At 44.1% G+C, this 27,703-nt stretch overlaps 1 protein-coding gene and 1 pseudogene across 7 annotated transcripts in view; both read right to left on the bottom strand.

Annotated features, from left to right (window-relative positions):
* Nucleotides 1-222: 222 nt before the first annotated feature.
* Nucleotides 223-27,703, bottom strand: part of WDR89 (WD repeat domain 89) — a 72,730-nt gene continuing 45,249 nt past the window's right edge. For 4 of the 7 annotated variants that reach the window (XM_063644532.1, XM_055289141.2, XM_063644535.1 and 1 more), the window contains one exon: nt 25,358-27,103. In XM_063644532.1, the coding sequence (XP_063500602.1) occupies nt 25,903-27,072 (1,170 nt within the window). In that variant the 5' untranslated portion in view covers nt 27,073-27,103 and the 3' untranslated portion in view covers nt 25,358-25,902. Of the gene's footprint in view, nt 5,070-25,228; nt 27,104-27,703 lie in introns of those variants that run through there. The other 3 variants (XM_055289139.2, XM_063644534.1, XM_055289138.2) reach the window with 2 other exon arrangements.
* Nucleotides 19,633-23,681, bottom strand: LOC129487782 (2-amino-3-ketobutyrate coenzyme A ligase, mitochondrial-like; annotated as a pseudogene).

Raw genomic sequence — 27,703 nt, 5'->3', positions numbered from 1 at the left:
ATTGCTTGTTTTTTGCAGCAGCGTGGTCCTTTTGCTTCTCTTTGCTGCTGCATCTGTTGCAAAGCAAGCAATCACTGCCGGGCACGGTGGCTCACACCTGTAATCCCAGCACTTTGGGAGGCCGAGGCAGGCGGATCACGAGGTTAGGAGTTCGAGACCAGCCTGACCAACATGCTGAAATCCCATAATAATAATAATAATAATAATAATAATAATAATAATAATAAACAATCACTAACCCTGGGCTCTAGGTTTGATTGCCTTCTTGGCATTGCTACCTGAGGCAGTGCTATGGTTTGAATGTGTCCCCCAAAAGCATGTGTTGGCAACTGAATCCCCAATGCAACAGTGTTGGGAGTTGAGGGCTAAGAAGAGGTGTTTAGGTTATAAGGGCTCCACCCTCATGAATGGATTCATGCCAATTATAAAAAGGCTTGAGGCTGTGAGTTCAATTTCTGTCTTGCACATGTGAGTGCTCTTTTTCCTTTCAGCCTTCTGCCATGGGATAATGGGCTAGAAGGCCATTACATAATGTTGAGCACATGCTGACACCATGCTGTCAAACTTCCCAGCCTTCAGAGGCATGAACAAAATAATTTTGTTCCTTTTGTTTATTTTTTGTTTTTGTTTTTTGAGATGGCGTCTTGCTCTGTCACCCAGGCTGGAGTGCAATGGCGCAGTCCCGACTCACTGCAACCTCACTTGAACCGGGTTCAAGCGATTCTCCTGCCTTAGCCTCCTGAGTAGATGGGACTACAGGAGCACACCACCACGCCCAGCTAATTTTTGTATTTTTAGTAGAGACAGGGTTTCACTATGTTGGCCAGGCTGGTCTCGAACTCCTGACCTCGTGATCTGCCTGCCTCAGCCTCCCAAAGTGCTGGGATTACAGGTGTGAGCCACTGTGCCCGGCATAATTTTTTTCTTTCTTTTTTTTGAGACAGAGTCTCTCTCTGTCGCCCAGGCTGGAGTGCAGTGGCATGATCTCAGCTCACTGCAATCTCTGCCTCCTGGGTTCAAACTCCTGTATCAGCCTCCCAAGTAGCTGCAACTACAGGCACACGGCACCACGGCCGGCCAAATTTTTGTAATTTTAGTAGAGATGGGGTTTCACCACATTGGTCAGGCTAGTCTCAAACTCCTGACCTCAGGTGATCCACCTGCCTCAGCCTCCCAAAGTGCTGGGACTACAGGTGCACACCACCATGCCCAGCTAATTTTTGTACTTTTAGTAGAGACGGGGTTTCACCATGTTGGCCAGGCTGGTCTCAAACTCCTGATGTCACGATCTGCCCGCCTCAGCCTCCCAAAGTGCTAGGATTATAGGTGTGAGCCACCGCGCCCGGCCTAATTTTTTTCTTTATAAATTACCCCATTTGTTGTATTATAACAACACAAAATGAACTTAGACAGGCAGTGTTAGAGATAATCCTTGCAAACAACTTTGTGAGATAAGAACCACTAATATGCCCATTTTATATATGAGAAAACAGAGGTTCACAGAAGTAAAGTTGATTATGATTCCAAAACTGGAGCAAGAAGCAATGTAGGGATGGGAAAGAATGAGCTCCTGGGCTCATCCTCAGGACTTTGTGTAAGAGGCAGTAATATGAATTGGTTAACAGTGCTGACTCAGATGCCAGATTGCCTGAGTTGAAGTTCTGGCTGTATTACTTACTACCTCTGTCATTTGCGGGGGCAAGTTACAACTTCTCTGGGCCTTAGTTTCCTCATATGAAAAAAATGTGGAAATGACGATCCCCTACCCTTTGTTATAAGGATTAAATGATTTAATATGGGTGAAATATTTAATATAATGCTCTGGATATTAGAAGTGCTCAACAAATGTTAGCCATCATCACCATCATCATCATCATTGAAACTAAGTTTGCCTGGTAGTAACAGTCAAATAAAATGAGGTGCAGAGGTATTAGCCACTTATCACACATTTTTTTTTTTTTCGAGATAGAGTCTCACTAGTTGCCAGGCTGGAGTGCAGTGGCATGATCTCAGCTCACTGCAACCTCCACCTCCCAGGTTCAAGCGATTCTCCTGCCTCAGCCCCTCAAGTAGCTGGGATTACAGGCGTGCGCCACCACACCCGGCTAATTTTTGTATTTTTAGTAGAGATGAGGTTTCACCATGTTGGTCAGGCTGGTCTCGAACTCCTGACCTCAGGTGATCCACCTGCCTCTGCCTCCCAAAGTGCTAGGATTACAGGCATGAGCCACCACGTCGGGCCCATTATCACACAATTTTGTACTTACACAATGCTTTCCAGCGTTCAGAGAACTTTCATATTCATTATCTTACATGATTCCATCACTACAACACTGTTGGCTAGTACAGTCAATTATGCCGTCTCCGTTTTATAAATTCATTCATTCAACATTATTTATTGAAGAATCTTATGCACCAGGCATTGCTATGTCCTGAACATTCAAAGATGGGAACTTATGGTCCCTGTTCTTACATTAACAAAAGGTATCTTTGGGAGTACGTGGTGTTGTTTTTATTTAAGACAGTCAGGCTGGAGTGCAGTGGTGCCATCTCAGCTCACTGCAACATCTGCCTCCCAGATTCAAGCAATTCTCCTGCCTCAGCCTCCCCAGTAGCTGAGATTACCCGTGCCTGCCACCATGCCCGCTAATTTTTGTATTTTTGGTAGAGACAGAGTTTCACGATGTTGGTCAGGCTCGTCTCGAATTCCTGACCTCAAGTGATCCACCTACCTCCACCTCCCAAAGTGCTGGGATTACAGGCATGAGCCACCCGTGTCGGGAGTATGTTTTTAAGGGACGTTTTACTTTTAATTTTTACACTTCGTTTGATTTTTTTTTTTTTTTTTTTTTTTTTGAGATGGCTTTTGTTCCGTTGCCCAGGCTGGAGTATGGTGGCCCAATCTCGGCTACTTGCAACCTCCACCTCCTGGGCCCAAGCAATCCTCTCACCTCAGCCTCCCAAGTAGCTGAGACTGCAAGTGTGCACCACCACACCCAGTTAGTTTTTCTGTATTTTTTTTAAAGAGACAGAGTTTCGCCATGCTGCCCAGACTGGTCTCAAACTCCTGAGCTCGAGCCATCTGCCTGCCTTGGCCTCCCAAAGTGCTGGGGTTACAGGTGAGAGCCACCATGCCGATACAGAAGTGGCAGTTAAGCGGAGACAGAAAAAATGAGTAAAAGTTTGCCAAATGAGTGAAGAGAGAATTTCAAGCAGAGTAAGCATGAATGAGCATGGTATATCCCGAAAGAACTACCTACCGTTCAGTATCGCTTGACGTGAAGTGAGGGGCAAATGATGTTAAGTTAAGGCTGGTTAGGTAAGAAGGAGTCAAATAATGAAAGACTGTATTATACAGAGATGTTCAGGATTTGCCCTATAGGCATAAAATTACCCCCATGAAGAATTTTACGTTGGGGAGAAACACGGTCAGATTTGTCTCACACTGTTGGCAGTGCGTGTGATGGAAACTGATCATTCTAAAAGGCTAATGTGGTCCAGGCAATACTAATATCTGAATGCAGATCTTCTGAGCCCAAGTTTAGTGAGTTTTCTATTAAGCCAAGTTGACTCCTCTATAAAGCAATAAATAAAAGATTCCACTATTCACTGTATTGATTTGTTAGTGAAATTTAAACTCTTGACTAAGGGAATAAGAAACTATTTCATGTAATCACTAAGCAGCCCAAACTTGTCTTTTATCCCTTTGGGGGGATATGCCTATTAAAAGGTATTTTTCACTTGAATTTCATCTCATTTGAATGGAAGTGAACTTACGATTCATTAATGCTTCAGATATGTGACAGCATCATTTCCACTGAACAATTTGTTCCAGGGCCTATATACCCTTTATAAATTATGCAATTTTTGTTCTAAGTTTAATTTCTATTGATACAGTGTAATCCCATTTTCTCCAGTTCATTTCCTAAGATTATGTATCAAGTGCAAAGATGTAAAGACAGCAGCCTTCAGCAGGAGAGCTTGCTTCCTTTGTGAGATGATAACTACTCTTGGTGTGTTGAATCCCCTCTTTACTTCACACTCCAGTCCCCATCAGAGGGCTTCAGTGAGGCTTGTGTGCAGCAAGCTAGCCAGCAGGGAATCTTCCACTTGGTGTGACAATGCTTTTGCTTCCAATGCTCCTGGCCCCACCCACCCAAACCCCAGAGTCCATGCTGTGTGGCAGAAGAGAAGGGGAAGCAGGTCCTGCACTATTAGCATTCCCTTGGGTTTTTCTTCCTAGGGCGCAATCCCATTAATCTGAAAGGACCTTATCATTAGCATTCCATGGGTTTCCCAACTCCTCAAATCTTCATGGCTGGTGTGATCCTGTGTGATCATCAGGGCTTTACTCAGAATTCATCCTACGGTTGGTATCATCATTCCGGCAAAATTCATGTCATCAAATGTCTCTTTGCCATCTGTGTTCCACTTCCTGCTTGCTGGAACAAGAGGTACTTTTCTCTCACTCCTGGGGCTAAGTTCAATTTTTTACACTATTCCTAGCAACATGATCTTCTTATTCATGCACTCACTGGTTCATGTATCCATTCTTTTTGAGTGCTTATTCTATGCCAGCTACTGTGCTAGTTACTTGGGGCACAGTACTGAACAACACAGGTCCTTCCATCAGGAATCTTCTGCTCTAGTGACCCTGATATTGGGGGAGGGCATTGTTAAAAGTAAAGAACAGCTTGTTGACTGAGACTGGGAGGAAATGAAAGCATCTACAGTTGCCAACAGTGTAACTGATGCATCTTAAGTAAGAAGTTTAAACATATTTTAATGGTTATATATGAGCATGATTGCTATTTTCAATTTAATTAGAGGGAAGGCAATATGCCACCTCTTCACATATTGCACTATAGTCCGTGAGAATGGGGCTATTTGTTTAAAAGTTAACATGATTCTTCAAAAAACTAAAAATAGAATTACCATATGATCCAGAAATTCCACTTCTGAGTATATATCCAAAAGAACTGAAAGCAGGATCTTGACGAGATATTTGTACACCCATGTTCACTGCAGTGTTACTCCCAATTGGCAAGAGGTAGAAGGAGCCCAAATGTCTGTGAACACATGAAAAGTTAGAGAGAATGTGGCATATACGTACAATGGAATATTATTCAGCCTTAGAAACAGAAGGACATCCTGCCACATGCTACAACATGGAGGAACCTTGCAAATATTATGCTGAATGAATAAGCCAGTTATAAAAGGACAGATTCTGTAGGATTCCACTTATGTGAAATATCTAGAGTCGAAATCATGGACACAGAAAGTAGAGTGATGGTTCCCTGGCGCTGGCAGGAAGGGGAAATAAGGAGTTGTTTGATGGGTACAGAGTTTCAGTTTTGCAGGATGAAAAAGTTCCTGAGATCTGTTACACAACAATGTGAATACAGTTAACATTACTTAGTTCTACACTTAAAAAATGGTTGAGTGAATTTTATATTACATGTGTTTGCCACAATTTTTTTCTTTTTCTTTTTCTTTTTTTTTTTTTTTTTTTAAGACAGAGTCTCACTCTGTTGGCCAGGCCTGAGTGCAGTGGCGCAATCTTGGCTCACCGCAACCTCCGCCTCGGGTTCAAGCCATTCTCCCGCCACAGCCTCCCAAGTAGCCAGGATTACAGGCACATACCACTACACCTGGGGCTAATTTTTGTATTTTTAGTAGATAAATGTTTCATTATGTTGGTCAGGCTGGTCTTGAACTCCTGGCCTCAAGTGATCTGCCCGCCTCAGCCTCCCAAAGTGCTGGGATTACAGGCGTGAGCCACCATGCCCGACCCACAATTAAAAAAAATTTTTTTTAAATACTTTAAACTCCAGTAGAGTGGCTAGAGCCTGTTATCCCAGCTATTCAGGAAGATTACTTGAAGCCTGGAGTTCATGATCAGCCTGGGCAATATAGCAAGACCTTGTCACATACACACACAAAAATGAAAGTTAACATGCTCAGGAGACTGAGGCAAGTGGATTGCTCGAGCCCAAGAGTTCAAAGCCAGCTTGGGCAACATAACAAGACGCTGTCTCTTAAGAAAAGTCAGGCCGTGCGCAGTGGCTCATGCCTGTAATCCCAGCACTTTGGGAGGCCAAGGCAGGTGGATCACCTGAGATCAGAGTTCGAGACCAGCCCGACCAACATGGAGAAACCCCGCCTCTACTAAAAATACAAAATTAGCTGGGCATGGTGGCACATGCCTGTAATCCCAGCCACTCGGGAGGCTGAGGCAGGAGAATCACTTAAACCCGGGAGATGGAGGCTGCAGTGAGCCGAGATCGCGTCACTGCACTCCAGCCTGTGCAACAAGAGCAAAACTCCATCTCAAAAAAAAAAAAAAAAAGAAAGAAAAGTCAACATAGTTAATACGGAAGCAGCTGTGGGTATGGTAGAAAGGGTGGTGAAGTGGAGTCACTTAGAAGGTCAGGGTTGCAGATCTGGCACTGCTAATTCCTAGCTGTGTGACCTCGGGCTTACATTTAACCTCTAAGCCTCCGTGTCCTCACTGGTAAAATGAAGATCATGCCTCCTACTGCAAAGAGTTTTGCAAGGGTTAAATGCAATGATGTGTGTGCAGGATTGCCAACACTAAAGCATGATTCAAAAGGAAGGCATGGTGATAACGATGGATTTCTCTATAACTTGGCTTTCCCACTGTCGTGTCTGGCCATATCATGGCATGGTGGGGCATTGGGGCATCAGCTCCAGCTTCTTCACTTTTCCATCTGTCCTACTTTCTCCACATCAGGGCATCAGGTTACTTTATCAAGTTTAACTGCTGGCCGGGCATGGTGGCTCAAGCCTGTAATCCCAGCACTTTGGGAGGTCGAGGCAGGCGAATCACGAGGTCAGGAGTTCCAGACCAGCCTGGCCAATATGGTGAAACCCCGTCTCTGCTAAAAATACAAAAAATTAGCTGGGCATAGTGGCAGGTGCCTGTAATCCCAGCTACTCGGAAGGCTGAGGCAGGAGAATCGCTTGAACCCGGGAGGCAGAGGTTGCAGTGAGCCGAGATCGAGCCACTGCACTCCAGCCCAGGTGACAGAGTGAGACTCTGTCTCAAAAAAAAAAAAAAAGTTTAACTGCTAACACTTGACTTTGTTTCTCCTTTGGCCCCTCTCTCCAATATTATACTATTTAATTTAAAGGGACAGTTTCTTCTAGTGTACAGCAAATACAAATATACAAACTATTCTTGCTGTTCAATCTGCTAATTAACTTCAAATCTGAAAGAATATATTTTGTAAGATTCAGTCACCCTACAAGTATTCATTAGTGTCGAGCATTGGCTAACGCATACAGTAATGAACAGTGGACAAGATCATTGCCCTCAAGGACCCAATCATTTTAGCAAGTGAGACAGGTATTAAACAAGTAAGCAAAAGTATAGACTGTGATCATTGCTAGGAAGGAAATAATCAGGGTGGTGTAATGGAGAATGACTTCAAAGGCAGGGGCTCCTTAGACAATAATGCAGTATCAGACAGGGTGTGGTGGCTCACACACCTGTAATCCTACCATTGCGGAAGCTGAGGCTGGAGCATCACTTGAGACTAGGAGTTTGAGACCAGCCTGGACAATACACAGAGACTCTGTCCCTACAAAAACTAAAAATAAAAAAGAGTAGCCAGCATGGTGGTATGCTCCCGTAGTCCTAGCTGCTCAGGAGGCTGAGGCAGGAGGATCGCTTGAGCCTAGGAATTTAAGGCTACAGTGAACTGGGATCATGCCACTGTACTCTAGCCTGGGCGACAGATCAAGACTGTCTCAACAACAAAAAAAAATATAAAAAATGTAGCTTATTTGCTAATATTGTTTAGCCTCTCAAAGAAAAATGAGGGTGGGAATGGTTACAATGTATCATCTTCCATGAATATATCCAAGTCTTTTAAATTCTACCTCAGGTTTGTATTCTTGCTGTTTCCTCTGCCAAGAATGTGCTGCCTTCAACTTTTTAACTCCTTACCTTTCAGATCTCAGTTCAAATACTGTCTCCTAAAAGCAAAGCTTTCCAAAAAGCTAGTAAGGTTTACACATACCATGCTTCTACGTTCATGTGCCACATAATGACATTTCAATGACAGATCACATATATGATGGAAGTCCCATAAGATCATAATGGGTATTTTTACTGCACCTTCTGTATGCAGCGGTGCGATCTCAGCTCACTGCAACCTCCGCCTCCCGAGTTCAAGTGATTCTCCTGCCTCAGCCTTCCAAGTAGCTGGGATTACAGGCGCCTGCCACCATGCCTGGCTAATTTTTGTATTTTCGGTAGAGATGGGGTTTCACCATATTGGCCAGGCCGGTCTAAAACTCCTGACCTCAGGTGATCCGCCTGCCTCAGCCTCCCAAAGTGCTGGGATTACAGGCATGAGCCACCATGGCCGGCCCCTTCTATATGTGTAGATACACAGATACTTACTATTGTGTTACATTTGCCTACTGTATTCAGTGCAGTAACATGCTGTGCAGGTTTGCAGCCTAGGAGCAACTGGATATACCATATAGCCTAGGTGTGCAGTAAGCTATACCATCTAGGTGGTGTAAGTATACTCTATCATGTTCTCACAACAAAATTGCCTAACAATGCATTTCTCAAAATGTATTCCCATCATTAAGTGATGCATGGCTGTATTTCTTTTCTGGTTTTTGTTTGTTTTTTGAGACGGTGTCTTGCTCTGTCACCCAGGCTGGAGTACAGTGGCACCATCTCGACTCACTGCAAACTCTGCCTCTCGGGTTCAAGCAATTCTCCTGCCTCAGCCTCCCGAGTAGCGGGGATTACAGGCATCTGCCACCACGCCTGGCTAATTTTTGTGTTTTCAGTAGAGACGGGGTTTCACCATCTTGGCCAGGCTGGTCTTGAACTCCTGACCTCGTGATCCACCCGCCTTGACCTCTCAAAGTGCTGGGATTACAGACGTGAGCCACCGTGCCCGGCCTTTTCTGAATATTTTGAATTGACCTGTCTTAGTCTTCTGCTGCATCTGATTAGATGTTAAATTCATCCATTGAGTTAACTTAGTGACAGAATGTCTGTTTGAAGATATGTTAATGTTACTGTTGAAATTATCCACCTTTTCATCTTTTTAAATGTTTCATATATCAGTAACTATTTAAAAAAATTTTTTTCATTCAGGAAGTTCCTAAATTATTATTTTAAGCCCTTTTCTGCAAATGCTAATATCTGGATCTCCTTTTATTGTATGTTTTTTCCCTCTAGATTATCAGTCTATGGTTTTGTCCTTTTTTTTTTTTTTTTGAGATGGAGTTTTGCTCTTGTTGCCCAGGCTGGAGTGCAATGGCAGGATCTCGGCTCACTGCAACCTCCGCCTCCCGGGTTCAAGTGATTCTCCTGCCTCAGCCTCCCGAGTAGCTGGGATTACAGGCATGTGCCACCATGCCCAACTAATTTTGTATTTTTAGTAGAGATGGGCTTTCTCCATGTTGGTCAGGCTGCATCAGTCCAACTACCACCACAATTACCACTGAGCCTCAAACTCTTTCCCCAACTGCTCTCAAGTGGCCCCAACAACTCATGTCCTTGCCTAATTAGTGAGCCTGTATTTCTGTATACACACCTGCGCATCACTGCTCCCTTGCTCTCTAAGTGAGAAAATTCAGAAAGAAGCTGAAAACAAGATCTACAAAATAGCAAGAATTAAAGGTAACTCTGATGTAGATAACGTTATATTGGCGGGGCACAGTGGCTCACGCCTATAATCCCAGCACTTTGGGAGGCGCCCCGTCTCTCTCTCTCTCTCTCTCTCTCTATATATATATATATATACACACACACACACATATATATATACACACATATATATATACACATATATATATACACACATATATATACACATATATATATATACACACATATATATATGCACAAAAATTAGCCTGGTGTGGTGGCGCACACCTGTAGCCCCAGCTACTTGGGAGGCTAAGGTGGTAGGATGGCTTAAGCCCAGGAGGCAGAGGTTGCAGGCAGCTGAGATCATGCCACTGCACTCCAGCCTGGGTGACAGAGCCAGATCCTGTCCCAAAAGCAAAAACAAAGATAACATGATCTTGAGCTGTGGAAATTGTTAGACTGCATATTCTATTGGACAGTGGCACCTAAGTATTATTTGTTGTTTTTGTATTTGTTGCTATTTTTATTTACTTAAAACCTGCCTCTTTTTTTCTTCTCTGATACTACTTTTATGAGTCTATACTATTAATTTGTTTTCTCTTTAAAGATCTGATCATGGCCGGGCACAGTGGCTCATGCCTGTAATCCCAGCACCTTGGGAGGTGGAGGCAGGCATATCATGAGGTCAAGAGTTCGAGACCAGCCTGACCAACATGATGAAATTCCGTCTCTACTAAAATTACAAAAATTAGCCGGGCATGGCAGCACGCACCTGTAGTCCCAGCTACTTGGGAGGCTGATGCAGGAGAATCACTTGAACCAGGGAGGCGGAGGTTGCAGTGAGCTGAGATCGTGCCACTGGACTCCAGCCTGGACAACAGAGCAAGACTCCGTCTCAGAAAAAATAAATAAATAGCCGGGCGCGGTGGCTCACGCTTGTAATCCCAGCACTTTGGGAGGCCGAGGCGGGCGGATCACGAGGTCAGGAGATCGAGACCACGGTGAAACCCCGTCTCTACTAAAAATACAAAAAATTAGCCGGGCGTGGTGGCGGGCGCCTGTAGTCCCAGCTACTCGGAGAGGCTGAGGCAGGAGAATGGCGTGAACCCGGGAGGCGGAGCTTGCAGTGAGCAGAGATTGCGCCACTGCACTCCAGCCTGGGCGACAGAGCGAGACTCCGTCTCAAAAAAAAAAAAAAAAAAAAAAAAAAAAAAAAAAAGAAAAAATAAATAAATAAATAAAAGGCCGGGCACGGTGGCTTATGCCTGTAATCCCAGCACTTTGGGAGGCTGAGGTGGGCGGATCACAAGGTCAGGAGTTCGAGACCAGTCTGCCCAGCATGGTGAAACCCCATCTCTACTAATAATACAAAAAATTAGCTGGGCATGGTGGTATGTGCTTGTAGTCCCAGCTACTGGGGAGGCCGAGGCAGGAGAATTGCTTGAACCTGGCAGGTGCGGGTTGCAGTGAGCCAAGATTGTGCCACTGCACTCCAGCCTAGGTGACAGAGCGAGACTCTGTCTCAAAAAAAAAAAAAAAAAAAAAGATCTGATCACTGGAAAACCCTACCTTCCTTTAAAAAACTTGAAGTTCAGGGCTGGGTGCAGTGGATCAAACATGTGATTCCAGCACTTTGGAAGGCCAGAGCAGGCAGATTGCTTGAGCTCAGGAGTTTGAGATGACTAGCCTGGGAAATATAGTGAGACCCCATCTCTACAAAAAACAAAAAAACTTGCCAGGTGTAGTGGTGTACATCTGTGGTTCCAGCTACTCAAGAGACTGAGGTGGTTGCATCACTTGACCTGGGAGGTTGAGGCTGCAGAGTACCGTGATCACACTGCTGCACTCCAGCCTGGGTGACAGGGAGAGACATTGTCTCGAAACCAAAAAAAAAAAAAAAAAAAAAAACAATATCTGGAAGTCCAGCCATTGCTCTAAAGCAATAACATATTCATCCAACTTTATTAGGTGACTTCCCCAATAAGTTACTGAAAGTAACAGTATAAATGTTAGTTGGTCCACTGTTATTTCACCATTATTGTACTAGCAGACTGGTCCACATGAAAACATAGAGAAATAAGAAATGAAATAAATAGGCTGGGCGCGGTGGCTCATGCCTGTAATCCCAGCACTTTGGGAGGCCGAGGCGGGCAGAACACGAGCTCAGGAGATCGAGACCATCCTGGCTAACACGGTGAAACCCCGTCTCTACTAAAAAACATACAAAAAATTAGCCGGGCGTAGTGGCGGGTGCTTGTAATCCCAGCTACCTGGGAAGCTGAGGCAGGAGAATGGTGTAAACCCGGGAGGCGGAGCTTGCAGTGAGCCAAGATCGCACCACTGCACTCCAGCCTGGGCGACAGAGTGAGACTCTGTCTCAAAAAAAAAAAAAAAAAAAAAAAAGAAAGAAATACATATTACATACATATTTGCTTTCAACTGCCTCTTACCAGCTGGATTACAAAGAAAACGAAAGCCAAGTATTTCCTTCCTTCCTTCTTTCGTTCGTTCCTTCCTTCCTCCTTTTAAGACAGTGTTTTATTCTGTCATTCAGGCTGGAGTGCAGTGACACCATTTACAGGCAGACATCACCATGCCCAGATAATTTTTGTATTTTTTGTAGAGATGGTTTCAATATGTTGCCAAGGCTAGTCTCGAACTCCTGATCTCAAGCAATCCACCCGCCTAGGCCTTCCAAAGTACTAGGATTACAGGCATGAGTCAAGCGCCGCTCCTAAGTATTTCAAGAGAAAATTGCGCTAAAAATAATTGAGGCCAGGCGCAGTGGCTCACGCCTGTAATCCCAGCACTTTGGAAGGCCAAGGCCGACGAATCACAAAGTCAGGAGTTCGAGACCAGCCTGGCCAACATGGTGAAACCCCGTCTCTACTAAAAATAAAAAAAAAAAAAAAAAAAAAAAATAGCTGGGCGTGGTGGCGCGCGCCTGTAGTCCCAGCTGTAGTCCCAGCTACTCGGGAGGCTGAGGCAGAAGAATTGCTTGAACCCGGGAGGCAGAGGTTGCAGTGAGCTGAGATCGCACCACGGCACTCCAGCCTGGGCAACAGAGCGAGACTCCATCTCAAAATAATAATAATAATAATAATAATTCAAATAACAGCGTTTTGGTTTGGAATCTGGTATTCTAGCTGAATTACACTAACAGATCGTCAGGTTGTAGTTGTTTTGTTTGCTTTGTGTTTTACTGCTAAATTTTATTTGAGATGATTTCTGTGATGAAAATGCTGAAGAAAAGTTTGTAGCCCCAAATCTGACATTGGATCAAATGCCTTTTTTAAGCTGAATTGTTTGTTGTCAACTTGGCATCACAAACAGCCCCATTTTAAGGGTTTCTCTGCATTGCAGAGAATCTAGGAACTGCATTTCTCAGAATCCTCTTTCCTATCCAGTTTAGTCTGGCACATCTACTAATAAGAGGCATTCATGTGAGTATTGAAAGATCAAAAAGAAATGAGGCTATTATAGACCGGGTGCAGTGGCTCACGCCTGTAATCCCAGCACTTAGGGAGGCCGAGGCAGACGGATCACCTAAGGTTGGGAGCTCGGGATCAGCCCGACCAACATGGAGAAACCTCGTCTCTACTAAAAATACAAAAAAAAATTAGCCCAGCATGGTGGCACATGCCTGTAATCCTAGCTACTTGGGAGGCTGAGGCAGGAGAATAGCTTGAACCTGGGAGGCGGAGGTTGCGGTGAGCCAAGATCGCGCCATTGTACTCCAGCCTGGACAATAAGAGCAAAACTCCATCTCAAAAAATAAATAAATAAATAACAAATAAATGAGGACATTATTATGTAAAGACAAGTAAAGGCAGATAACTGGGCATATATGAATTTTAAGACAGCTTCTAGTTGAGCTTCTAGAGAAATATTTTTTATGCTGCTACAGATTATGATTTCATAGAAGTCTGTGAGATTTACCACAAATTCAGGAGAAGCTCTTAAGAACTTAACAACTACCTACTCCAGTGTGTAGGTCTGATATTTGATATTCTAGGAATTACAATGATTATGTAAGCCTTTAATTGATTGTATTAAAATTATTCATGAAGGGGCTGGGCATGTGGTGCAAGCCTATAGTCCCAGCTACTCAGGAGGCTGAGATTGGAGGATCGCTTGAGGCCTGGAGTTCAAGGTTGTAGTGTGCTACAATCGCACCTGTAATAACCACTGCACTTCAGCCTGAGCAACACAGCAATATCTCATCTCTAAAAAATATGAAATTAATTAAAGAAAAATCATTAAAGGAGGAATCATCTTTGGGGAAAAATAATATCATCTGGGCCACATGTGTGTGCACACATATACACACAATGTCTGACATTCAATACAAAATAGGCATGTAAAAAGACAAAACCGGCCAGGTGTGGTGGCTCACGCTTGTAATCCCAGCACTTTGGGAGGCCGAGGCAGGCAGATCACCTGAGATCGGTGAGTTCACAAGAGGTACAAGATTTTCTCCTGGTCGGGCACATTGGCTCACACCTGTAAACCAACACTTTGGGAGGCTGAAGCAGGAGGATCACTTAAGCCCAGGAGTCCGAGGCTGCAGTGAGCTGACTGTGCCACTGTACTCCAGCCTGTGCAACAGAATGAGTCTCTGTCTAAAAAAAAAAAGAGAATCATAGGCAAAGAAACAGACCCTCTTCCACTGGATGTTGTTGAATGTGGACATGATCACTGGCACTGTTACAGTCATCTTGTGAACTTGAAGGTAACTAGCTGACAAGCTGAAGATTTGCAGAACAAAAAAATGGAGAGCTGGGTGGGGTGGCAGTCATCCGTAGTCCCAGCTACTTGGAAAGCTGAAGTGGGAAGATCCCCCAGGCCCAGGAGTTGAAGACCAGCCTGGGCAACACAGTGAGACCCCATCTCCCCAAAAAGAAAAAAGGTAAGAATTTGGATTCTTGCTCACAACCAATCCTGGAAATGTCCTACTTCTGAATTTATGTGAGGTAATTTTTTTGTTGTTTTTTTGAGATGGAGTCTCACTCTGTTACCCAGGCTGGAGTGCAACGGTGCAATCTTGGCTCACTGCAACCTCCACCTCCCAGGTTCAAGTGATTCTCCTACCTCAGCCTTCTGAGTAGCCGGGATTACAGGTGCCTGCCACCACACCAAACTAATTTTTGTATTTTTAGTAGACGGGCTTTCGCCATGTTGGGCAGACTGGTCTCAAACTCCTGACCTCAGGTGATCCACCTGCCTCAGCCTCCCACAGTGCTGGGATTACAGGCATGAGCCACCGTGTCTTGCCGGAATTTTAAAATTTTATGTAGGAATAGGGTCTCACTATATTGCCCAGGCTGGTCACGAACTCCTGAACTCGAGTGATCCTCCTATTTCAGCCTCCCAAAGTGGTGGGATTACAGAAGTGAGCCACTTAGTCTGGCCACATTTGTATGTTTTCTGTATGCCTATTACTAGCTCCCAAACACACCAATATCCATTCAAAGTGACTTTCTTTTCAAATTTCTTCTCTTTCTCCCTCTGTCTTCCTCCCTTTTTCCTTTTTTCTTCCTTCCTTCTTCTCTTTTTTTCTTTCTCTTTCTTTCTCTCTTTTCTTTCTTTCTTTCCTTCTTTCTTTCTTTTTCTTTCTTTCTCTTTCCTTCCTTTCTTCTTTCTTTTTCTTTCTCTTTCCCCCTCCCCTCCCCTCCCCTCCCCTTCCCTTCTTTTTTTTTTTTTTTTTTTTTTCTTGAGACGGAGTCTCACTCTGTCACCCAGGCTGGAGTGCCGTGCGCGATCTTGGCTCACTGCAAGCTCTGCCTCCTGGGTTCACGCCATTCTCCTGCCTCAGCCTCTCCGAGTAGCTGGGACTACAGGCACCCGCCACCACGCCCGGCTAATTTTTTTGTATTTTTAGTAGAGACGGGGTTTCACCGTGGTCTTGATCTCCTGACCTCGTGATCCGCCCGCCTCGGCCTCCCAAAGTGCTGGGATTACAAGCGTGAGCCACCGCGCCCGGCCGACCCTTCCCTTCTTTCTTTTTGAGACAGTGTCTAACTCTTTTGCCAAGGCTGGAGTGCAGTGGCACCATCTCGGCTCACTGCAACCTCCGCCTCCCAGATTCAAGCGATTCTCCTGCCTCAACCTCCTGAGTAGCTGGGATTACAGGTGTGTGCCACCACGCCTGGCTAATTTTTGTATTTTTAGTAGAGACGGGGTTTCATCATGCTGGCCAGGCTGGTCTTGAACTCCCAACCTCAAACGATCCGCCCAACTCTCTCCCTTTTATTTCTATACCCACTCCCATTCCTTTCTCCCCTATGCCAGGTAACCATTCTATGGTGTTAATATATAAAATTGTTATGAGTTCTTGCATAAAGTGAATTGTTAGTTGTAATATTTTAATTAATATAAATGGTTTTCCCCACACATGCATTCTCACTGCTTTCACTGGGTACTATTTTTTATGATTGAGCCATATGGCTAAGTGTACATCTTGTCTGTGGTTTTTAACTATTGTTACTTCATTGTGTACGTTCACCACATTTTTACCTGTCTCCAGGTGTAGATATCCAGGTTGTCTCCGAACCCATGATGTCAAAAATAATTCCCAATAATGGACCTTTATGAAAATCTCTTTGGGATACTACACCAAGCAGTGCAATTGCTAGGTCAGAGAGTACATGAACACTTAGGTATGTTCTTGCTCTCCAGAATAGGTGCATCCATTTACACTTTTTTTTTTTTTTGAGACGGAGTCTCGCTCTGTCACCCAGGCTGGAGTGCAGTGGTACAATCTCGGCTCACTGCAAGCTCCGCCTCCCGGGTTCAAGCGATTCTCCTGCCTCAGCCTCCCGAGTAACTGGGACTACAGGTGCCCGTCACCACACTCAGCTAATTTTTGTATTTTTCAAGTAAAGACTGTTTCACCATATTGGCCAGGCTGGTCTCGAACTCCTGACCTTGTGATCAGCCCGCCTTGGCCTCCCAAAGTGCTGGGATTACAGGCGTGAGCCACCGTGCCCGGCTGTTTACACTTTCATCAGTGGTGTAAGAGGGTTTCTGCAGGCCCACATGCCTCCAACATTTGGTGTCATTCAATTTTACAATTTTTGTAACTCTAAATAGTACAAAGTGGCCATTTAAAATTTTTCATTTCCTTATTTTATCTTTTGAGACAGGGTCTCGCTTTATTGCCCAGGCTGGCTTGCAGTGGCTCAATCGTGGCTCACCACAGCCTCAATACCCTGGAGTTAAGCAATTCTCCCACCCCAGCCTCCTGAGTAGCTGGGACTACAGACACACACCACTATGTCCAGCTAATTTTTGTATTTTTTGTAGAGATGCGGTTTTAACATGTTGCCCAGGCTGGTCTTGAACTCAAGCAATCCGCCCACCTTGGCCTCCCAAAGTGCAGGAATTATAGGCATGAGCCACCACACACAGCCTCTCCAACACTTTCTTCTATTATAGTTTTAACCTTTTGCCATTTAATATATCTGGAGTATAGCTTTGTGTTATGAGGGGATCTAACTTCGGCTGGGCACAGTGGCTCATGCCTGTAATCCTAGCATTTTGGGAGGCTGAAGCAGGTGGATCATTTGAGATCAGGAGTTTGAGACAAGCCTGGCCAACATGGCAAAACCCCGTCTCTACTAAAAATACAAAAATTAGGCCAGGTGCAGTGACTTACGCCTGTAATCCCAGCACTTTGGGAGCCTGAGGTGGGTGGATCACCTGAGGTCAGGAGTTCAAGACCAGCCTGACCAACATGGTGAAACCCCATCTCTGCTAAAAATACAAAAATTAGCTGGGCGCGGTGGCAGGCACCTGCAATCCCAGCTACTCGGGAGGCTGAGGCAGGAGACTCGCTTGAACCCAGGAGGCAGAGGTTGCAGTGAGCCGAGACTGCAACATTGCACTCCAGCCTGGGCAACAATAGCAAATTTCTGTCTCAAAATACAGAAACGAAAACAAGAAAAACAAAAATTAGCTGGGCGTGGTGGCAGGCACCTATAATCCCAGCTATTCGGGAGGCTGAGGCAGGAGAATTGCTTGAACCCGGTGGGGACGGAGGTTGCAGTGAGCCGAGGTCATACCACTTCACTCCAGCCTGGGTGAAAGAACGAAACTCCATCTCAAAAAAAAAAAAAAAAAAAAAAGAAAAGAAAAAAGAGAAGGAATTTAGTTTCATTTTTCTCTAGCAAGCCAGTATTCTCAACACCATCTAATAAAAACTCTTCCTTTTTCATGGTGTCACCTTTGCAAATATTAAATTGCCATATATCCATGGGTCGTCTCTGGACTCTGTTCATTTGCATTATTCTTAGGCCATGTCACAGTTTTTACTACTATGATTTTGTAGAATGTCTTAGTATCTGGTAGGGAAAATCATCTCTTTTTTTGGGGGGATGGAGTTTCGCTCTTGTCGCCCAGGCTGGAGTGCAATAGAGCGATCTTGGCTCACTGCAATCCTCGCCTCCTGGGTTCAAGCGATTCTCCTGCCTCAGCTTCCTGAGTAGCTGGGATTACGGGCATGTGCCACCACGCCCGGCTAATTTTTGTATTTTTAGTAGAAACAGGGTTTCGCCATGTTGGTCAGGCTCGTCTTCACCTCCTGACCTCAGGTGATCCGCCAGCCTCGGCCTTCCAAACTGCTGGGATCATAGGCATGAGCCACTGTGCCCGGCCCTTCCATACAAATTTTAAAGTAAGCTTGAGTTCGTCAAAAAATCCAAATGGAATTTTTATTGGGATTAATGTAATCTGCTTTTTCACATTAAATTTAGAATGTTCACTTTTATAATATTATCATCTCATTGGAAGCACAGAATGTTCCTTAGGTTATTTTCTATGTCTTCATTAGTTTTAAAGCTTTCTTCAAATAGACCTTGTGTAACCTTGGTTAATTCCTTGATATTTTACATTTTTATACCTATTGTGAAATGATATGCTTTGGATTTTCACTGGCTGATCTTATTTTTACTGGCGACCTTGCCGAATCTCTTAGGAGTCAAAATAGTTTGTTGATTGTTGAATTTTTTAGGTCGGTATCATTTGCAAAGGAGAGGTTTTGTTTTCTCTTCCAATCCTCACATGCTGTAGTTGTTTTTCTTTCCTTATAGTATTAATTAGGATCCATACTACTATAAGCCTCCCCAGTGAGTTGTGGTCTCAAAAGGAATGCATTTAATCTAACATTTCTCCACTATATATAATGTTTACTGTAGGTTTTGGTTTTTGTTTTGAGACACAGTCTCACTCTGTCACCTAGGCTGGAGTGCAGTGGTGAGATCATGGCTCACTGTAGCCTCCCACCTAAGCCTCCCACCTGAGCCTCCCAAGTAACTGGGACTACAGGAACACACCACCACCCTGGCTAACTTTTTGTATAACTATTTTTAGTTTTTGTAGTGATGGGATTTTGCCATGTTGCCTAGGCTGGTCTCAAATTCCTGGGCTGAAGCACTCTGCCTGCCTCAGCCTTCTAAAGTGCTGGGATTACAGGTGTGAGCCAGCACACCCGGTCCCTACTGTAGGTTTTTATTACATAAACTTTCACCAGGTTTAAGTACTGTATTGCTAACTTAGCCAGGCGTAGTGGTGCACACCTGTAGTCCCAGCTACTCAGGAGACTGAGGCAGGAGAATTGCTTGAACCTGGGAGGTAGAGGTTGCAGTGAGCCGAGATTGCACCACTGCACTCCAGTCTGGGCAACAGAGCGAGACCCTGTCACACACACACATACACACACACAAACACACACACAAACACGTATTCTATTGCTAACTTGATGTTTATATTTTTCATAAATAGTTGTGAAGCTTTCCCATGTCTTTCCGTTATCAATTAAGAAAATCCTGGCTGGGTGTGGTGGCTCACGCCTGTAATCCCAGCACTTTGGGAGGCCAAGGTGGGCGGATCACCTGAGGTCAGGAGTTTAAGACCAGCCTGGCCAACATAGTGAAACCCTGTCTCTACTAACAATACAAAAAAATTAGCTGGGCATGGTAGTGGGTGCCTGTAATCCCAGTTACTCGGGAGGCTGAGGCAGGAGAATTGCATGAACCTGGGAGGCAGAGGTTGCCGTGAGCCGAGATTGCACCATTGCCCTCCAGCCTGAGCAAAAAGAGTGAAACTCGGTCTCAAAAAAAATAAAAAGATAATCTTGATTTTTTTTTCCCTTTGTCCATTAAAGTAATGTGAATACATACTGATGAGCAAAATGGAACTATTTTCATTTTTATCTGGTTTGGGATCAACATTACATCAGCCTTATAAGTTATTAAGATAGCTTCCCTGGCTTTTGTTTCCTATTTGGTAATTTTTTTGTTTTTGGTAACAGCTTTTACTGAAATAGAATTCACATACTATACAATTCATGTATTTAAAATGTGCAATTCAATGGTTGCTAGTGTATTCATACTTGTATAACTATCATCACAGTCACTTTTAGTACCCCCCAAAGAAATCTCAAACCCTTTAGCTGTCACCCACCAATCATCCCATCCTTCCCCCTCCTCCCAGCCCAAGGTAACCTCTGACACATGTTCTTTCCCTATAGATTTCACTATTTTGGCCATTTCATATAAAGGGAATGGTTCAATATATGGTCTTTTGTGGCCTTTACTTAGCATGTTTTCAGGATTCATCCAATTTGTAGCATGTATTAGTATCAGTATTTTGGGGCCGGGTGTGGTGACTCATGCCTGTAATCTCAGCCCTTTGGGAGGTCGAGGCGGGTGGATCATTTGAGGTCAGGAGTTTGAGAGCAGCTTGGCCAACATGGTGAGACCCCATCTATACTAAAAATACAAAAATTAGCCAGGCGTGGTGGCTGGCACCTGTAATCCCAGCTACTTGGAGCCTGAGGTAGGAGAATCACTTGAACCTGGGAGGCAGAGGTTGCAGTGAGCCGAGATTGCACCACTGCACTCCAGCCTGGGTGACAGAGTGAGACTCTGTCTCACAAAAAAAAAAAAAAAAAAAAAATTACAGCTGAATAATATTCCACTGAATGGATATACCACATTGTTTGTTTTGTTCTGTTTTTTCACAGCCAATTTTCATACTGTTGTTTCACATTCTCACAGCCCTCAGCACAGGCCACATCCCGGCCCAGCTCTGGGACTTTGGTTCAGGGCTCAGAGCCTCTGGTCTGGGCTGATCAAAAACCTCCTTTGACCCTGTGGCAGTAGGTGGACCTTGGCTCTGCTTGTCCCTACGCAGAGCTCAGGGCAGTGCCCTGTACAGCCGCCCCACTTCCACAATGGCCTCCACGCGGCAGTCAAGGTCTTCCTCACTGTGTAATGCTGAGATCTGTACCTGGATCTGGGCCTTGCCCTTGGAGACCACAGGTAGCTGAATCCAATGACAAAGATGCCTCTCTTCAGCATGTCATCTGCCATGTGAGGTCAGCTGGGCATCACCCAGCATCACAGGGTGGATGGGGTGACTGGCTCCTGAGACAGTGAATCCAGCAGCTTCTATCATACTACAGAACCACTGGGTCTTGGCAGCCATAGACTGGACGATGGTGTTGCTCTCCATGAGCAGATCTAGGGCCTTGGAGGCGCAGCCAACAGCAGGTGGCAGACTGTTGGAGAAGAGGTAGGGCTGGGCGGCAGCAGGGACACCAGGGGCCCAGGCCCTGTTGTGTAGCCCCCTGATGCTCCCCCCAGGGCCTTCCCCAGGGTGGAGCTGATGATGGTGACCTGGCCCATCACGCCCAGCAGCTCATCTGTGCCCTGTACTGTGAGTCCCAGGAAGCCAGTGGCATGGCATTCATCCACAAAGACCTGGGCGCCATATCTAGAGGCGAGGCGGCAGATCTGCGGGGGCACGATGTCGCCATCCATGGAAAAGGCCCCATCGGTGGCCACCAGGCACAGCCAATGCTTCTGGGCCTCCTGCAGCTTGGCTTCTAGGTCGGCCACGTCCAGGTGGCGATAGTGGTACTTGTGGGCCTTGCACAGGCAGATGCTGTGGATGATGGAGGCATAGTTCAGCTCGTCCGACAGGACTGCGTCCTCAGGTGTCAGCAGGGCCTCAAAGAGGCCGGTGTTGGCGTCACAACAGCTGGGATAGAGGATGGCATCCTCCCGCTGGTGGAAGCGGGCTATTTTTGCTTCTAGATTCTTGTGGATGCTTTGGGTTCCACGGATGAAGCGGACCGAGCTAAGGCCAGCTCCAAAGAGCCTGCAGACCTGCCTGAATCACCTCGGGGTGGCTGCTGAGGCCCAGGTAGTTGTTGGCACATAAGTTGATTCCTCCGGAGATGCCGACCACATGGATGTGCGGCTCCTGACGGGAGGTGATGACCCGCTCACTCTTCCAGGTGCCAGCTCTGTGGATCCCTTCCGGCTCCCGCTCCAGAATGCCGCGCAGCTGGGCCAGCACTGACTGCGCGCTGCAGCCGCAGGGCACCCCAGAGAGCGCGGCGCACCAGGCGTTTCCAGCCCACATTGTTCCTACCTCGCCAGAGCGCACCTGCCTGCCTGAAAGCCATGCGCACTGCCCACATTGTTTATCCATTCATCTACTGATGAACACTTGGATTGTTTCCACCTTTTGGCTAGTATGAATGTTACTATGAACACTCATGTACAAGTACTTGTGTGGACATATGTTTTCAATTCTTCTGGGCATATACCTAGGAGTGGAACTGCCGGGTCAAATGGCAACTGTCCAATTGCCCGAGGAACTTCTAGACTGTTTTCCAAAGCAGCTCCACCATTTTACATTCCCACCAGCAGTGTATAAAAGTTCTAATTTCTCCAGATCTTCAGAAGACACAATTTTTATTAACATTATAACCATCCTAATGGGTGTAAAGTGTTTTGGTTTGCAATTCTCTGCTAATGATATTGAGTATCTCTGCATGTGCATACTGGCCATCTGTATATCTTCTTTGGAGAAATGTCTATCTAGATCCTTTGATCAATTTAAAAATTGGGTTGTCTTTTCAATACTGAGTTGTAAGATTTCTCCATATGTTCTGGACACAAGTTCCTTATCTATGATTTGCCAACATTTTATCTCCTTCTATGGGTTAGTATTCTATGGGTTGGTGCAATTACTTTTGCACCAACCTATCTTTTTGAGGGTCTCTTAAATGGTGAGTTAAATCTTACACTTATACTATTTACTGTTCTCCACATGGTCAAATGCATTGGGTAACCTATAAGTTCAATTTTCTCCCTGGACATCTCCCTCCTGATATCTTCTGTCCTGCTCCAGTCTGGACTGAATACTCTACAGTGCTGCAAAGCTGTTAGCTTGCCACAATGCTGGGTTGGCTCCTTGATTTTTGCTATCTCAGCTCTTCCTTGATTTACTTCCTTAATTTCTGTGGAGTATATCCTTCAGCAGCCTTTGAAAAAAATGGCATGGAGAGTAAAGTTTGAGATTTTGTAAGCCTGCAATTTTTTTTTTGAGATAGAATCTCGCTCTGTGAGCCAGGCTGGAGTGCAGTGGCACGATCTTGGCTCACTGCAACCTCTGCCTCCCAGGCTCAAGCAATTCTCCTGCCTCAGCCTCCCAAGTAGCTGGGATTTCAGGCGTGTGCCACGCTCGGCTAATTTTTGTATTTTTAGTAGAGACAGGGTTTCACCATGTTGGCCAGGCTGGTCTTGAACTCCTGACCTCAGGTAATCCGCCTGCCTCGGCCTCCCAAAGTGCTGGGATTACAGGCATAAGCCACCGCACCCAGCCAACCTGCAATGTTTTTAACTTCACACGTGAAGACAGCCTGACTGGTCACAGAATTACTATTTCCTGGGTTTAGCCAATGAAAGTTTGGTTACAAATGGATACTTTGTTAGCTATATCAATTTGGTCCTGAGGTTCAGAGAACACCTGAGAAATATTCATTTGACAAGGGATATCTCAAAAAATTTATCATCTATTTGCTGCATGAGTTTGGAGAGCTGTAAATTCAAATAGGTAGGAATCTGTCCTCAGAACTCTGAAGGCATTGCTCCACCATCTTTTGTCATCCATATTTGCTAATGAGAAGTCTAACACAACTGTAAATCTGTTCCTAAGTGATTTTTTTTTTTTTTTCCGGACACTTGCAGGATTTTCTATTTACTCTAGGGGTTCTGAAACTTCACAGTGCTATGCCTTGATGTAGATCTTTTTCATTCATTACACTTGACACTCTGCTGTGCCTTTCAATCTAAAGATTGAAGTTCTCGAATAGCCACTGTATTAGTCCATTTTCACACTCTATAAAGAACTGCCCAAGACTGGGTAATTTATAAAGGAAAGAGTGTTTAACTGACTCAGAGTTCAGCATGGCCAGTGAGGCCTCAAGAAACTTACAATCATGGGGGAAGGCAAAGGGGAAGCAAAGCACCTTCTTCACAAGGCTTCAGGAGAAAGAGTGAGGAGTTAAAGGGGCAGAGCCCTTTTTAAAACCATCAGATCTTGTGAGAACTCACCCACTATCAGAAGAATAGCATAGGGGAAACCAACCCCATGATCCATTCACCTCCCACCAGGTCTCTCCCTAGACACGTGGGGATTATGGGGATTACAATTCGAGATGAGATTTGGGTGAGGACACAGACAAACCATACCAGCCATTTATGTTGTTTCTAATAACCCACTGCCCCCATTTCTTTTTTAACTTTTTTCACTTTCTAAAACTGTTAGTCTGGTTTTAGACCCCTATATTTATCTTCGTTGGCTTTCATATTTTCTCTTTGTCTCTTTCAGTTCTACTTTCAGGAATATTTTCTCACCCGCATCCTCCAACACTATTAATTACTTTTGAATTTTAAATATTTTTAATTTTAAAAAGCCCTATTGTTTTGATAGTTTCACTCCCAATTGTTTTATGAATGCGATTTCTCCACATATCTTTCAAACTAATTTTTTTATTCACTACATAGCACTATCTTATATTTTAAAGATTCTGAAAAACACAATTTTTAATGCTTATGTAGTCCTCCACCAAAACGTCAATGTATTGAAGATTTTAAGCAGCATGAGGCATCATCACATGTTTTTGTTTCTTCCCCCTCATTTCCCCGCCCCTACCAGATCTGTTTTTTTTTTTTTTTTTTTTTTTGAGACGGAGTCTCGCTGTCGCCCAGGCTGGAGTGCAGTGGCACGATCTCGGCTCACTGCAAGCTCCGCCTCCCGGGTTCACACCATTCTCCTGTCTCAGCCTCCCGAGTAGCTGGGACTACAGGCACCCGCCACCGCGCCTAGCTAATTTTTTGTATTTTTAGTAGAGACGGGGTTTCACCATGGTCTCGATCTCCTGACCTCTTGATCCACCCGCCTCGGCCTCCCAAAGTGCTGGGATTACAGGCGTGAGCCACCGCGCCCGGCCAGATCTGTTTTTGATGTTTAGCCTAGAAGTAGCAAGAAGGATGAACTGAAGCAGATTAGAGATTGAACTGGTAATCCAGGTGAGAAATAATGAAAGTCTTCTCTAGGGTAATAGTGGTGAGGTAAAGGCAAAAGGATAGCTGACAGATGTTAGGAGGTGAAATGGCACAGGACTTGGTGAAAAACTGGTTAAGAGAAGAGGGAAGAGAAAAGTCCAGGTTATCCTCAGATTTATGGTTTGGACAACAGGAAGAATAGGAATTTCTCCAAGTTGAGTCCTGTTATAAATATTTTCATTTTTGTATTTCACTTTGAGTCTCAATTTACCAAGATAACTTCCTTGCAATCAGCAAAACACCTGTTTACTACTTACAATATTAAAGATGCAAATATTCACTAAACATATTTTTCTCATTTTACATAGATGCCTATCATTTTATTTCTAAAAAGGTTTAATTCTATTTACTCATTAAAATACTTACATTTAAATACTCCAACATAATACATTAGGTGTATTAAACATACAGATGCTCCTCAAATGAAGAACATAGTCTGAACTGGTTTTATACACAATGAAGACAATTTAAAATGTAAAAAACTGGGCTTTAAAAAATGCAGCCAACCACCTGTTTTATTAAGTTTTACCAGGTATCTCCTTCTAAAAAGTCCTTATCAGAGCTATTTCTTTAAAGCCAACATTTACTACATTAACAGAAGGGTTCTTTATATGAGAAATTTTACTTTCAACTCACTGATTTTATATTTAGAGGCTTTAAAATTTTTTAGAATATGTGAAGACCGGAATTAAACCATTCTCACCATATTTTTCCAGGACTGTTTGCTAACTGGCTTGTTTTTACATAAAGCTTTAAACATGTCTACCATGGGTAGTAAACAAGAAGGACTATTTGAAACTATAAAACCTACCAAACAAAGTGCCAAATGCATTATCACTGCTTTTTCCTTCTTTTATAAGAATCATTACTATGAATTCGTACTCGCTGGTGCACAGAGGACGCTATTTTCATGCTCTCTTTCTTTGTAAAGGTCTTCTCTATAGCTCCAGGTTTCCAAAGTAACAACTGTGCATCTTCTCCTCCAGTCAACAAAGAATCATCTTGCGCATTCCAACAGAAAGAACGGACTGTAGCAGCATGCCCTCCCTGAAGGCTAGTCACGTGGGTCAGTCCTGACATCCTGCAGTTCATCAAATGAATCCTTCCTTTGTTTGTTCCTCCAATAACATGCAATGTGTCTGTCTTTTCATGATATAGGCCACCAATCAAATAGTCCAAAGCATCTTCTTTCATGTTAACTACTTCTCTGACATCCTGGATGTTCAAACGTGTAACTGGTTCATCAGTATCCAGATGATTAAGATCCCACCAGTAAAATCCTTCATCATGTGTCATGCAGTAAATCTGTTTATAACCTTTCCCAGACCAACCAATACAGCTTACTGATGAAATTGAGTTACAGGTTGTAACCAGTGCATCCTCCTCATTATCAATATTAATATCAAATACATTTACCAGGCCATCAGATGAACCTGAGACTACCATGTTGGGATTGCTGGGATGGAAACGTACTTGAGTGACATCATCACTATGTGTCTCTGAATATGCACCAAGTGGGTCTTTAGTTTTAGTTGTAGATAAATCCTGAGAATTCATCCTTGCATCCCAAAACACCAACAATGCATCATCATCAACTTTTTCTGTACCAGCACAAATAATGTGATCACTACAATTAATATCAAAACTGATAAAAATATTGGAAGGGTAACCCTTGAAGAGCTGAACAGGTTTTTCTCTGGCTACTCGAGCATCCCAACATTTTACAGTGCCATCAGTACATGCTGAATATACACTGTCACAGGAATTTGCAAATCTGACTCCATTAAGAAGTCCAGGACATCCACTAAATTCTCGTAGTACATTTAACCTTTCTTTATCATATATTCTGATTGATCCATTAGAACATAAAACAGCAACCAAGTTTTCCTTTCCTGCTTGGACAGTCTTTGATGTGTCTATACCAAGAAGGTAAGTGGACTCTTTGGTTCCTGAGGAACATTTAACAATGTGCAGATTAGCAAATTGTTCCTCAATCTTTTCCATATCAACAGCAGCATCCAAGGGTAGTAAAACTCTGTAAAAAATAAAAATAAAAATAAAAATTAATGCTTAACAATGGAGATACATAAAAAAATTAACTTGAAGTTTCTCTAAAATTGCAATTCAATCAAGAACATTTTCCTCTGAGGGCTGGCATGAATCAATCAATCAACAGAAATGTATTCTAATACTATAATCATTTCCTTACTATGATGTAACTAAAGCTCAGTTGCCTTCTAATTCAATCACTCTTTAATACTGAATTTACTGCCAGGAGTGGTGGCTCACACCTGTAATCTCAGCACTTTGGGAGGCTGAGGTAGGAGGACTGCTCGAGGCCAGGCATTAGAGACCAGCCTGAGCAACACTGGGAGACCCCCCGTCTCTTCAAAAAATAAATTAGCAGGGCATGGTGGCCTATGCCTGTAGTCCTAGCTACTCAGGAGGCTGAGGTAGGAGGATTGCTTGAGATCAGGAAGTTGAGACTATAGTGATCCATGATCATGTCGCTGTCCTCCAGCCTGGGGAATAAAGTGAGATCCTGCCTCAAAAAGGAAAAAAAAAAATGCTGAATTTACTATATATATTTTATGCTAGTAAGAGAATAAAAAACATGTACATACGCCACCCAGTA

This window comes from Symphalangus syndactylus, chromosome 8 (genome assembly GCF_028878055.3).
Source record: "Symphalangus syndactylus isolate Jambi chromosome 8, NHGRI_mSymSyn1-v2.1_pri, whole genome shotgun sequence".
Lineage (NCBI taxonomy): Eukaryota > Metazoa > Chordata > Mammalia > Primates > Hylobatidae > Symphalangus > Symphalangus syndactylus.
Note: the sequence above shows the minus strand (reverse complement) of the source record. Positions and strands in the feature narration are given on the sequence as shown.